This window comes from Propithecus coquereli, unplaced genomic scaffold, assembly GCF_000956105.1.
Source record: "Propithecus coquereli isolate 6110/MARCELLA unplaced genomic scaffold, Pcoq_1.0 Scaffold142, whole genome shotgun sequence".
Lineage (NCBI taxonomy): Eukaryota > Metazoa > Chordata > Mammalia > Primates > Indriidae > Propithecus > Propithecus coquereli.
The window spans coordinates 3,169,482-3,181,993 of record NW_012138525.1 but is presented as its reverse complement, the minus strand read 5'-3'; the positions used below and the strand labels follow the sequence as shown (position 1 = coordinate 3,181,993).

The 12,512-nt window shown below is 52.9% G+C and overlaps 1 protein-coding gene across 1 annotated transcript in view; it reads left to right on the top strand.

Moving 5' to 3' along the window:
* The first annotated feature begins 4,824 nt into the window (after positions 1–4,824).
* The window catches only part of HMCN2 (hemicentin 2), a 140,126-nt gene continuing 132,438 nt past the window's right edge, over positions 4,825–12,512 (top strand). The window contains exon 1 of the mRNA XM_012639709.1: positions 4,825–5,074. Coding sequence (XP_012495163.1) covers positions 4,825–5,074 — 250 coding nt within the window. The remainder of the gene's footprint in view (positions 5,075–12,512) is intronic.

Sequence of the window (12,512 nt, the reverse complement as noted above, 5' to 3'; positions counted from 1 at the left end):
GTTTCTTTTGGAGACGCACCAGCACGCACTCCTCCGTGCCCCGCTGGCCGGAAGTGCAGCACATGCTGGTTCCCAGCCCAAGCACTGGCGGGGGGGAGGGGCCACGGGGGCCCAGCCCATCCAGATGTCCTTTGTGGAAGGGAAGGGCAAGTCACGAGGAGCAAGAGCAGACACCTGAACCAGAAAGCCAGGGAAAAGCCGGGCTTTCCAGGAAGAAGGAGGGGAAGAGTTTACGGTAGGAAGCCAACAGCGTCTGCTAACAAAACAGTTAAAAGGAATTTTTAATCATGAGAAAGAGAGGCTAAGAAAGAGGACGAAAGAATAAAAGAGACAGAAAGCAAACCTCAACTCACTGTGGATATTCTTGCCAGCCACAAATGACAAGATAAAGGTGACATCATGGCCATAATGACAACAAGGCTTAGTACACAGCCTGAACAGTGAGCGACGACCCCTGCCAACAAGTCGGGCTCCTTCTCCCCTGACGACAGCATCAGGGGCTCAGCGGGACACGAGCCCATCCAGGGGAGGACAGGGTGGTGGGAGCAAGTCTCCGAGCGACTGTCTCCGGTTTAATTCTTACTCGTTTGTTCCTGACACATGGGGATGGGCAGCGGTTCCTGCACTTCTCAAGCTGCCCAAATATTCCTTGGGATGGTCTCAAACCATTCCTTGTGGGACGCGTGGCTTGGAGGCTGGTTCCGCAGAGGCCTGGATTCAGCGCCTGGCCGGGCGCTCCGGGCTCAGGGCGCGGATCCTGACGTCTCGGCTCCTGTGCGTGTCCTCGGCAGCCCCATCTTCCGAGCTGTCTGTCTTTTCCCCCAACCTCCTGCTGGCCTTGTTTTCCAGGCCCCTGTTTATTTCTTTAATTCTTCCTAGAGGAACAGATGCTCTGAAGCTATTTCACTTCCCAGGCCCTGGGCGGGCAGAACCACTGGCGTCATTGCCACGGTGGGCCCTCTGCCTCCTCTCTGCCCGGCGTCTCGGTGAGCTGGCCCGCGAGCCGACAGCATCTCAGAGACACTGAACGTCTGAAGCTGGAGCCCGACTCTGGCCCAAGGACTTGCTTGAGAGGACTGTGCGTGTCCAGGGAAGACACCACGTTCCTCATGGGTCCTTCCAGAACTGGACAAAGTTTTGCTTGCTGGGACCCCGTACAAATTGTCGCCCCACTGTCTGAGGCAGCATGGAAGGGGGGATGGGTCACAGGCTTTGCAGGAAGGCAGACGCAGATGCAAAGCCCAGCAGGGACACGGACGGTACCCCTCTGAGCCTCAGCTTCCTCATCTATCACCTGGAAAGGAAACGTCGGCACTAGAGATTGTGGAGGGGCAGCTCATGGGGGTGGTCAGCACAGTGTCTGGCCGTCCTTGGCGACTTGCCGAATACTCTCCACCCTTTGTGTTTTTACTGCCAGAGGAATAGAGCAGACTCTGTCCGGGAGAGGGCTGGGTGGGATGAGGTGGCGGACGTCAGAACACAGAAGATTTAATACGGCTGAGACGAGGGCACGTTCAGGGAGCAGGACCTAGGGAAGTGTAAGGAATGGCCGTGGGGAGGGAAGACACCAGCCAGTGTCCCGAGCCCGAGGTTCTGACTCTTCCTGGCTCCCAGAGCAGATGCAGTGCCTGGGACCGCGTTCCTGGGCAGGCTGCGCCGGGCGGGTGAGCAGCGGCAGTGTCGCTTCCTTCATGTGGCCGCCCTGGTGCTCCCACAGCACGCGGCAGTGCTGGCCTTGCTTACGGCACCATGGTTACATTCTTGGGAAGCCCTGAGCACCCAGAGAGGCCCGTGCTTGGGTCAGCAGCCCTTGCCACCCTGGCCGGTCAGCAGGATCAGGCCAGACTTCGCTCTTTGATGAGCCATGGCAGGTGGGTGGCAGGTGCCTGCCCAGGCTTCCTTCCGTGGCGGTTTGGGCAGGTCGTGCCAAGAGGAGCCCAGACCCTCTCCCACACCTTCTTGTGTCTCTGAGGGACCCTGGCAGTGGTTCCAGAGTGGCGAGGCTGCAAGAAACACCGTGGGTTATCTTGTTGGCCTCCCCTGCATCTCAAGTCATTCTGTAAATGAGGAAACCAAGGCCCAGGCAGGGGAGGACGTTGCTCAAGTTCACCAGGCTTTGTCAGAACTCAAATCTGTGATCTCCTTTGCCCCTTTGTGACCAGATCAGGGAGGAGCATCTTTCTTTTTTGGGGGCCAGCTCTGCTCTTACATCCTTGGGAAGTAGATTTATGGCTTCCTGGCATTTACAAGTTTCCCCTTCTGAACTTCTGCTGCTGTGGGCTGTCTGAAATGCAAATCGGATTGGGTTAAATGGATTGGGTCACTTCCCTGCCTGACATTCCTCAATAGCTCCCCAGTGCCTTTGGAAAGGCCCCAGCCTCCTTTGCAAGCCACCGAAGGCCATGGCCTGGCCTTTGTCCTGTCTGCCATCACCCTCTACTTGCACTGGGCTGCCTGCCGTGGGGCTCTCAGGTCACCCTGCCTTTGCACATGCTGTTCCCACTCTCGAATGCCCTTCCCTCTTGGTCTCGAAGATTTCTCAGGCTCACTCTGTGGCCTCCCATGACCTCTTAGGCTGGTCTACTCCTTCCTCTGAGCTCCCAGAGCGCTTGCTAATTCCTCTATTAGCGCTTATCTCATTGACTTAGAATTATCTGTTTACATGTCTCTGCTCCCCAGGGTGGGAGGCATGTCTCTGCATCTCTCTAGCCCTCCTCCCCTCACAGTGCCTAGAAGAGTGCCTGCCACAGCTCAGGCTCAGCAAATGCTTGTGGCATGAATGCCTGAGGGACCTACTTGTCCCCAAAGGTCCCCTGCACTGTGCCTGAAATGTCACCATTTGTAAGTCCTGCCTGGTTCCTGGCTGCTGTTGGCTTTTGCCTTCCCACAGCTGGGGCCTCTCTCCTCTCTCCAACAGCTGGCCTGGCCCTGCCCAGACTCTGGGGGCAGTCACAGCCTTAGCCCAGGGAGATTTAAAGAGCCAGCGTTCAGAAGTGCAGGTGACTCAACTTCCCATGAGCTTGGCTACAAGTTCCATTCCCACACTGGGTTTGGGGACCTGGCTTCCACCATATCCCATGAGATAGCTGGTTCCACAGGAGACCACTTCTCTGGGACCCCAGCCCTGGTCTAAAACCGAGTCCCTGAGGATGGGTGATGCCTGCCACCATGGCCAACACCCAGCCGCCTCGCTTCTGTGACACCTGCTGCCCCGTTTAGGTGGCAAACCGTCATCAGGCACCTACCATCAAGAACTCATAGCTGGAGCGGTAGGGACAGACCCACAGACATGACACTGGCCATACAGTGTGGCAGAGCTAGGACAAGGGTCAGAGGAGGGGCCATGGGCTGCAGGACAAGGGTGCCCATGCAGCCTCAGAGGTGGCGTCTGAGCTGACACTGAGGCAGAAGGAGGAGGTATGGGGTGGGGAACTTCCCTCTGGCTGAGGGCTCTTCAGGGACAGATACTGGAGGAGGATCCCTCACCCCCACTCCCAGGCCCAGAGCCCTCAGCCATGTCTGTGGGGCTACCTGTCCCCATCCTGGGAGCACGGTGTTCTAGGAGGGATTGAGGAGTGAGGGGGTAGTTGCCCTGTTTCACATGACTCCAAACCAGGCATGCCCACAAAAGGTGTCATTTGTTTATTTATTCAGGCAACATTTAGTGAGTCCCCACCATGTGCCAGGGACTGGGTAGGGAACTGGGAGTTGATCCAGGGGGACCACGACATAGCCCTGCCCTCCACAGGCTCATAGGCCAGTGGGGAGACAGGCACAGACACAGGCCATGAGAACACAGTCATGCCTGACCTGGCAGGCATGAGCACTGTTAGAGGGAGCATTGTCAGGAGGGAGTGGCCGAACCCAGCCCCAGGCAGCGCACCACATGTAATCCACGGCACTGGGGAGGTAGGTGGACAGGGGGGTATCCCCCATCCTCTGGAGTCACCAGATGACCTGTGACAATGTTTTTAACACAAAGGAGGCAGCAGAACTCAGGGGCTTTGGAGTCTTTCTAGATCTGGCTTCTAATCCTGTCTTTGCTACTTGAGAGCTGAGTGACCTTGGGCAAATGACTTCACATCTCTGAGCCTCAGGATTCTCAGTTTGTGCATCTGTAAAATGGGTTTAGTGTTAGTTTTCCCCCAGGGTTGCAGCGTGCATTCAAGGAAATAACTGCAAAAATCCTTAGCACACGTAAGTGCTTGACTTAGGGTTGATAATAACAGCAGTAATAATTGCAATAACTGGGAACCACAGAGCCCTGCAGAAAGAAAAGGTGTTGCAGTGTGCGCGTGTGTGTTTAGGGGAGTTACTGAGGGACTGGGTGGACAAAGCTGCAAAAATGAGGGCTCACTTGGGTTGGCCAGGCAGCGGAGGGGCCCATACGGTCTGTCGCGTCTCCCTCCTCCCTCCGCCACCCCCGCAGTTGGGCGTGCTGTCGGCGGGAGGCGCAGGTGTCCTCTTCGCATCCCCATCCCTTGCTGCCTTGGCGGAGCCCCAGTTCCCTCCTGCGGTCCGCCCCGCGTCCTCCGCTAACCTCGGGTCTGGGCTGGCGAGCAGGGGCTGGGAACGTTTGAGTCACGGCGGGGGGAGCGGAGGAGGCGGGCCGTGACCCTGAACGGGGTGGGCTCTAGGACCCGCCTCCGGCTCCCAGCAGGGGGACCCCGCCGCGCACCCCTGTCCCGCGCGCTCTGGCCGTGGCCCGACGGAGCGAGGCTGCAGCCGCGCGTTGGCGGCCTCTGGGTGCACCAGGCGGCCCGCTCGCTCCGGCCCACCCGCGCCTCCACCGCAGCCCCGCAGCGGGTCGCCGCGCTCAGCACGATGCCTCGGGCGCCGCTTCTGTGGCTGCTGATGGCAGTCTCCGCGGCAGCGGCAGTGGCCGGCGTCCCCGGGACTGTGCTGCCCCCCACCACGGGAGACGCTACCCTGGCTTTCGTCTTCGACGTCACCGGCTCGATGTGGGACGACCTGATGCAGGTGATCGACGGCGCCTCGCGCATTCTGGAGCGCAGCCTGAGCCGCCGCAGCCAGGCCATCGCCAACTACGCGCTGGTGCCCTTCCACGACCCAGGTAGCGCCCCCCGCGCCCCGCCGGGCGCCCCGTCGCGGCGCGCACACCTGCCCGCCCGCCCGCGGCTGCGCTCCAGGAGCACCTGGACGTCCTCCGGCTGCGCGGCGGCGGCGGGGCGGGCACCTTCTCGGCACAGTCACGCTGTGGGGACCCGGGGTACCTGGGGCAGGCCTTGCTGCCGTCCCTTCCCTCCCCCGGGGAACCTGCTCGCCCCCTCTCCCGAGCCTCCCAGGTTGGCGCTGTCGGGCTAGCGGCGGATGGGCTTGGGGCTCCGCGTTCATGCAGCGCAGCCACCTCTTGCTTGTGAGATTTCAGCAAGTGACCTCACCTTCCTGAGCCTTACTGTCCCCATTTATGAAACGGTGAGAACTGCCTCTGAACCTTGCTGAGATAGTAAAATGAGGCACTCATGTCCAGGACCTGGGACACCTTGAGCCTTTTGGGCTTTTACTTTTGTTAATTCTTAGAATTCACTCCTAGCGTGGCCTATGGAGACCCCAGAGATAGGCCGTGGAGCAAAGTGGGGTCCCCAGATGGGGAGTGAACTCACCTCCTGCTGCGTCTTGCCCCTGCCTGTCTTGGAGGGGTGCGAGGGAGGGGAACAGCAGCTGCCATTGTGCCCTGAGCAGCGCCTCCACCTGCCCGGCCCCCACCCGTACTCCCCCCTGCAGGCCGCACCTCTGCTTCCCCAGTATCTCGCTTCCTTTCAGCCCTTGAGAGGGGTCCCCACTGCGGAGGTCCCCAACCTGGAGTAGCAGGACGGCTTTTTCACCAACATTTTTTCTTAATGAAAAATTTCAAACACAGTAAAGTAGGGGGAAAAATACATCTGACACCTGTATGCCCACCACCCAGATCCTACGGGTTACATGTTGCTTCGTCATGTCTCTCCATCTAACCACCCCCTATCCAGAGACAAAAAAGGAAAAAAAATGACAGATTCCTTGCAGAATTGTACTGCAAAGGATCTTGTGCTGAGAAAATACACAGTGACCAAAGGCTGTAGGGTTGGTAAGCCCTTTTAGGAGAATTTGCATTTATTAATCACAACTTCATCGCAGGTGCTTAGAAGACGGGCAATGGCGTGGAGACGTAATCCCATGTGGTCTTCGGGCTGAGTTGTTGTCTAGAGGCTTGGAGGCCACTCTTCCCAGGAGCTCTGGGCTCTAAAGAGCTCTGCAACTCAAAGCTCAGAAGCCAGGGCTCTAGAAAAAGATTTCTGGGAACAGCAAATGGACAGCTGCCACCTTGGAGTCAGGGGCAACAAGGTCGGGGGGTGGTGAGGAGGTGGGGTGTGAAGTGTGTCCTGGGGCTTAGCTAGGACACAGGTCACCCTCTATCCCCCAACTCTCCCACCCCTTTTCTGGATTGTTCTTGGGCTTCCAAAGACATCACATTGAAGGAGCTTAGAGATCATGAAATCCTCCTTTATCTCACAGTTGGAGAAACGGACTCAGGACTCCAATGAGACTGCCCCAAGGCCACCTGCCCAGATGACATAATTCCTGATTCATAACCCATATTCGTCTCGGAAATGCTTGACGCCAGTTGCAGGGCAGGATAGCAGCCTTTTGGAGCCAGATCAGGGCTCCTGAGGGCTGTCCTTGCTGCCACCTCTCTGGCCGCTGGCTTCAGAAGCCCTCCCTTCCACCTCCACCCCTCCCCGCTGGGCACTGAGCAGACATGCAACTGTCCAGCCTTTGCCAGCTCAGCCCACCACGCCATCCTCTACGAAACAAAAGCCCAGTCCTCCTGCCTGGTTCCCCAGATCATCGTCCCTGGAGACACGGCAGGTGCAGGTGTGGGGAGGACTCAGCATGCACTGAGGCCCCGATGTGTGTGGCGCCTGAGAGACCCACAGTGTGAAGGGGCAGGGTTCCTACCGAGGAGCTGGCAGCCTGCTGGGACAGGCCAGGCGGGGAGTACAAAGTGACACGTGGTGGCTCAGGTACCAGCTTCAGGCTATCAGTCAGTCAGCAGGGGAGGGGACTGAGCAAAGTCTCCCTGAGCAGGCAGCATCAGAGCAGGGCTTGAAGAACATGAGTTGAGTGGGTGTTTACTGGGTTTTGATGGTTTGCCTGGTGGATGCCAGGTGCTGGGACACAGCAGGGATGGGGCACTCCCTGGGGTGCACGGAGCTCCCTGCGTGAGGCATGGAGCTCCCTGAGCGAGGGCCGGAGGATGGCCAGGGCGGCTGACGTGTAGGGACAGGTGTGTGTGGGAGCTGGCTGTGTGTAGGAGTAGAGCCGGGAAGTGGGGAGGGGTGAGGTTGGCCGCAGCAGACTGCAGGGCTGAGGATTTGGAGGACTTAGATTTCCTTCTATGGGCTGTGCGCCGCCACTGAAGGTTTCCGAGCAGTGACTGGAGCTGTGGTTTGGGCTTGGCTGTGTCTTTCGAATCAGCAAATGGAATCCCCTTTGGTGGAAGAGGAGCTTGAAAAATGGGGGTTTCAGCTGATGTTCCCAGCTCCCGGGGCCGCACGCTGGGGGGTTTCGTTAGAGGAAGCCCCTGTCCTAAACCCCAGGTGCAGAGCAAACAGCGGTGGTTCTGGACTGTCCGTGCTTGGAGACGAACCAGGACCTGTGCTTCCAAAATATTTTTTAAAGTTTCTAAATGAAAAAAGTGGTATGTTCCCAGAGTAGAAAAGTTGGAAATTTGCTAATTGGTTCATTTGGCTGAAAATTTAGGTTGTTTTCAGTTTTTCTCTATTAAAATGTGGCAGAAAACACTCGTGTAAATCTTCATCTGCTTCTTCAATTGGTTTTTCTGTGGGATTCAGTTCCTCGAAGTGGAATTCCAGGGCCATCTTTAACACCCTGAGTGGGTGGGCGACTCTTCAGGTTGTTTTTCAGGATGTGTTGGGAGTTTCAGCTTCCACCAGAAGCATTCGGGGGCCCGTTTCAGTGCAGCTGCCCCCAACACTGGGAATTAGGATCAAAACATTTCTTTTCCTAATGCAAAAGTTGGAAAATGATATCTTCTTGTTTTAACTGCTAGTGAGCTTCAATGTTTTTCGAGTGTTCAGTAGATTTTTTGCGTTGAGTTTCTTCTTTTGTCAATTGTCAGTTTCTTTGCCGATTTTTCCTTTGGAGGTGTCAGTGGTTTCCTTCTCAGTTGGAACGAGGGCTTTACGTTGATGATATTAACTGGTTTTTAATGTGATTAGTATTTTTCCTGGTTGTTTGCCTTGTAATATTATTTGTGGTTCTTGATGTTCTGAAGTTTTAAATGCTTATGTAGAGAAATCCATTGATTTTTTTTTTCCCTTTGTGATTTCTTCACTTACACGCTTATAAAGGTTTTTTTCCCCATTGCAAAAGCAGTTTGATATATTTTCTAGATTTTTGTTTCCTTTTGTTTTGTCTTTCTCTCTTCATATTTAATTCTTTAACTTGAAATTAAAAAAATTGGATCATAGTCTAAAAAAGAGTCTAGTTGTTCTGGAATGGAACGCTTAACTGTTCAGGTGCAATTTACCAAATAACCTTTGCTTCTTCATTCATTTGGGCCCTGCCTTTATCTGAAATTACTTTATCTGTTAGGAATTTATCTGGGCTTTCCATTCTGGTCCATTGTATGACCATTCTTGTGCCAGGAACAAATTATATTAGTTATAATGGCTTTATAATATGTACTAGTAGGGCAAATCCTTCCCCATATTCTTTTTTCTTTAAAAAAATTTAACAAACTTTTTAATTTAGAACAGGTTTAGCTTTACAAAATTACTGGGAAGACAGTACAGAAAGTGCAGTATGTAGGCATTTTGGTTTTTGGGGTTTTTATCCTACTCTCTGGTGCTACTGGATGCTCCAGGCTCATCTTGTATATTTCCCGCCCCGGTCCTTGAATTAGCCATTTCCCCGAGCAGCCCTAGTTCCTTTGGTTGGAAAATGGTGTTAGGAACCAGGATCTGGTGCTCAGTGTGCTTGTTGCTACGGGGGTGTCTTTGTTTCTAGACCCTCCCTTAGCTGACAGGGCAAGGAGCTGTATGCTGTGTACATAACCTGTGTGTGCAGTGTGTCTGTAACTGTTTCTGTATGTAAACGTCTGTAGCTACATTAAGCTAAACGTGAGTTTATGCTGATGTGTCAGCTGCCTCACCGAGCGTTCTAACTGCCCCTCTTGCTTATCTGTAACCTCCCGGTCGAGCAGTGACAAACCCACTCTCATCGTCCACTGTCCATGTCCTGAGTGTTCAGTCCCAGCGTGTGCACACGCAGTGGCTTCAGCCTGGTTCGGCTGCGGCCCTGCAGGAAACAGGGCTCAGCGCTTGTGCTGTGAACCTTGCGGACTCCACTCGCTTCCCAAGTCACGTAGTTCAGCACCGTATTCAGTTTCTTCTTTTTATTCTTATTCATCATTTGCAAAATATTCTTGAGCATTGAGTTTTTCAAATGAAATACAGAAAAATTAGTCAACTTCCAAAAAAAAAATTTCTACTGTGATTTTGCTTGGAATTGTGATGAATCTTGATTTTGGGGAAGAGTTATTATTTTCAAAACATTCGATTGTTCCCATCCAGCAGGCACGCTTCTTCCTCTGCTCACGTATTTATTTCCTTTAGTCAAGATTTATAGTTTTTTTTTCTTACAGGTTCCACCCATTTCTTTTACAGATTATTTCTAAATATTTTGGGTTTTGTTACTATTCGCCTAGGATATTTTTTTCATTACATTTTTTGCAAATGAGTATTGCTAGTATGTTGGAAAGCGATTCATTTTCATATATTTATTTTCTTTCCAACTTCTTTACTGAAGTTTTTTTTTAACTAGTTTTAATTTTTTTGGTAATGTCTTGAGTTTTCTAGGTTGACGGACACATCCTGTCCAAATTATAATACTGTTGCTTCTTTTCCAACCAAATATTTCATGTATTTTAGATGTCTTGTTTTATTTGCCGGCTCGAACTTGCAGAACAATGCTAGGCATTGGTGGCTGCGGTCATCCTTGTCTTGCTTCGAATCTGGCACCGTTGGTTGTGTGGTATTGCTTCTTGTTTTGAAGTTTTCATCATTAAGTGAAGGAAGATGCTTTGATTCCTAATTTACTAAGGGAAAAAGCCCCCCAAAACAAAAAAAAACACAAAGAATTCCAATAGAGACGAGTGCTGAATTTTAGCAAGTGACTTTCTGGCTTTTGTTGAGATGTTTGTATGATCTTTATCCTGTTGACCTATTAATGTTATTCCTTAATTTTAAATTATTTTTGCATTCTTTGCATAAGGCTTGTCTGGTCATGATGGATTATTCTTTAATATACTACTGGATTCTCATTGCCAGTATTTTGTTTAGGAGTTTTGCATTTCATTTCATATGTATGATCAGTAAGTGGTGTTTTTCTTTGTACTCGTCAAGTTTTGGCATCAGGGCTTAGCTCTTTTGGTTAATAATCTGTTCTGTTAAAAAATTGCAAAATTGATACATCTTGTAAGATATTCTAATGATACTACTCTTAAAGATGCAAACAGTTTTAGTGTTTTGCTGTCCTTCCAGACCCTGTGTGTGTGTGTGTGTGTACATTCACTTGTATACATATACATACCTACTTTTAAAAATTATAGTGTAAAGTGTTTTGTAACTTGTTTTTTCCCCCACATAGTGTATAGATATCTTTCCATGTAAGAAAATAGAGATTCTCCCGTTGTTTTTAATAACTACAGGAGATGGCATTGGAGGAATTGCCTTAATTTATCCGAGCATCCCCCTACTGTGGAAAATAGTTTGCTTTCAGTCTGTTCACAATAAGCACATACACACTTGCAAATGTATCTGTAGGGTAGGTTCCCGGAAATAAAATCGCTTTGTTAAAGTGTATGAGCCTTTTTGATTTTGATACCACCAAACTGTCCTCTAAAAACGCTGTACCATTTAGCCCCTCTGCCAACGGAGTATGAGACTGTGTTTTCCCCACACCCTTGCTAACATCGGGGACATCACTGTGCCTTTTTTGCTGATTTGATAGGTGAGAAATGGTGGCCCATTTTAACTTGCATTTGTTTGGTTGTTGGTGACTTTACACTTTTCTGGAGTTTCTGTGTGCGCTGGGGCTCCAGGTGTCCGCCGTCTTTCTGAAGGGAAGAGGCGGTTTTAGTCGGTGAGGGGTGAGCGTGTAGACAAATAGAGCAAATGCATTCAGGACACAGAACCGCCCGTGAGCCTGGACGGCTTGGACTCCGACTGCAGGGTCTGGGGTGGGTGGCGGAGTGTGTGTGTGTGTTTTACTGTTACCCTGAGTGACACCGCTATTAACCAGCCTCTCATCGTGAAACAGAAATGATCAATCCTCTCTCAGGGGAAAATCTACCCCCTTAGCCTGGCCCTGGGCGCCTCTCTCCTTGGAGGCTGGGAGGTGTGAGCTGGATTAGGCACGTCCGTGTCATTCCCAGGGTGCCTGATGGGTGGCCAGGAGCGTCTCGTTGAAGGGCTTTCCAGGCATGGATCTCTGCAAGGGAGTGGTGTTAGGAGTGAGACGGCCTGGGCTGCCTGGGGAAGGAGGGCCAGAGGGTAAGGACGCAATGGGTCTGAGGGTGGGAGGCCCCCAGAGGGGCTGGGAGGCTTGTGTGCCAGGTCAGCCTTCCCAGCATGAGCTGGTGTCGTCCCCAGGGGTCCCGATGCCCCCATTACCCACTTACTCCATGTGCGATCCTTGAGGGATCCCCATGTGCCAGGCAGAGTGCCAGCTTGCCCTGGCACCCTCAGCCCAGCCAGATGGTTTCTGTCCCATCATGTTTGTCCTTTCAGGGTGTCTTCAAGGGAATCAAGTTCGTCCAGACTTGGGCTCAGGAACTGTCGAAATTCTAGCAGGCCATATGTCACTTTCTTTAACCTCTGCCTTTTAGAGACAGCACAACTGGGCCCCAGAGAGAGGAGGCAGTTTGCCTACGGTGGTGGCAGGGTGTGGGACCTTGCTTGGGGTCCCTGTGGCTGGAGGCGGGGGCATTGAGTGTCCAGAGTTGGCTCCAGGATTCGAGCCCCACTTCGAGAGAGAAGGAGCAAGGGACATGCAGGCCCCGGGCAGAGTCCTCAACCTTGACGTGAGATCTTCCTGAGACTGGACTCCGGGCCTGGCTGCAGCCTTGGCCGTCTCCACTGGAACACTCGGGGCTGGGCGAGGGGCTGGGCCGTTCCACTCCTCACATGTCCGAGACAGTCCTGGGCCTGGCCCCACACCCTCCTGTTCTGTTGCCAAGTGGAAAAAACCCGCCTATGGAGAGATGGTTCCAGGCCAGGCTTCTGGGACTCATATGCTGGAGGGCGGCTCAAGTGGAGCCCAGGTCATGGGTTTAATCATCCCTGTGGCTGGCGGGCCCTGCATGGAGGGATGCACGCCACATCTGCCCAGCTGTTCAGCGAGTGCTCACCCCCAGTCACGAACCTCCCCCCCCCGCCCCCAGGAGCAGGACATGGGACTGGGGAAAGAGCTGAGTATCTGCAGCCTCA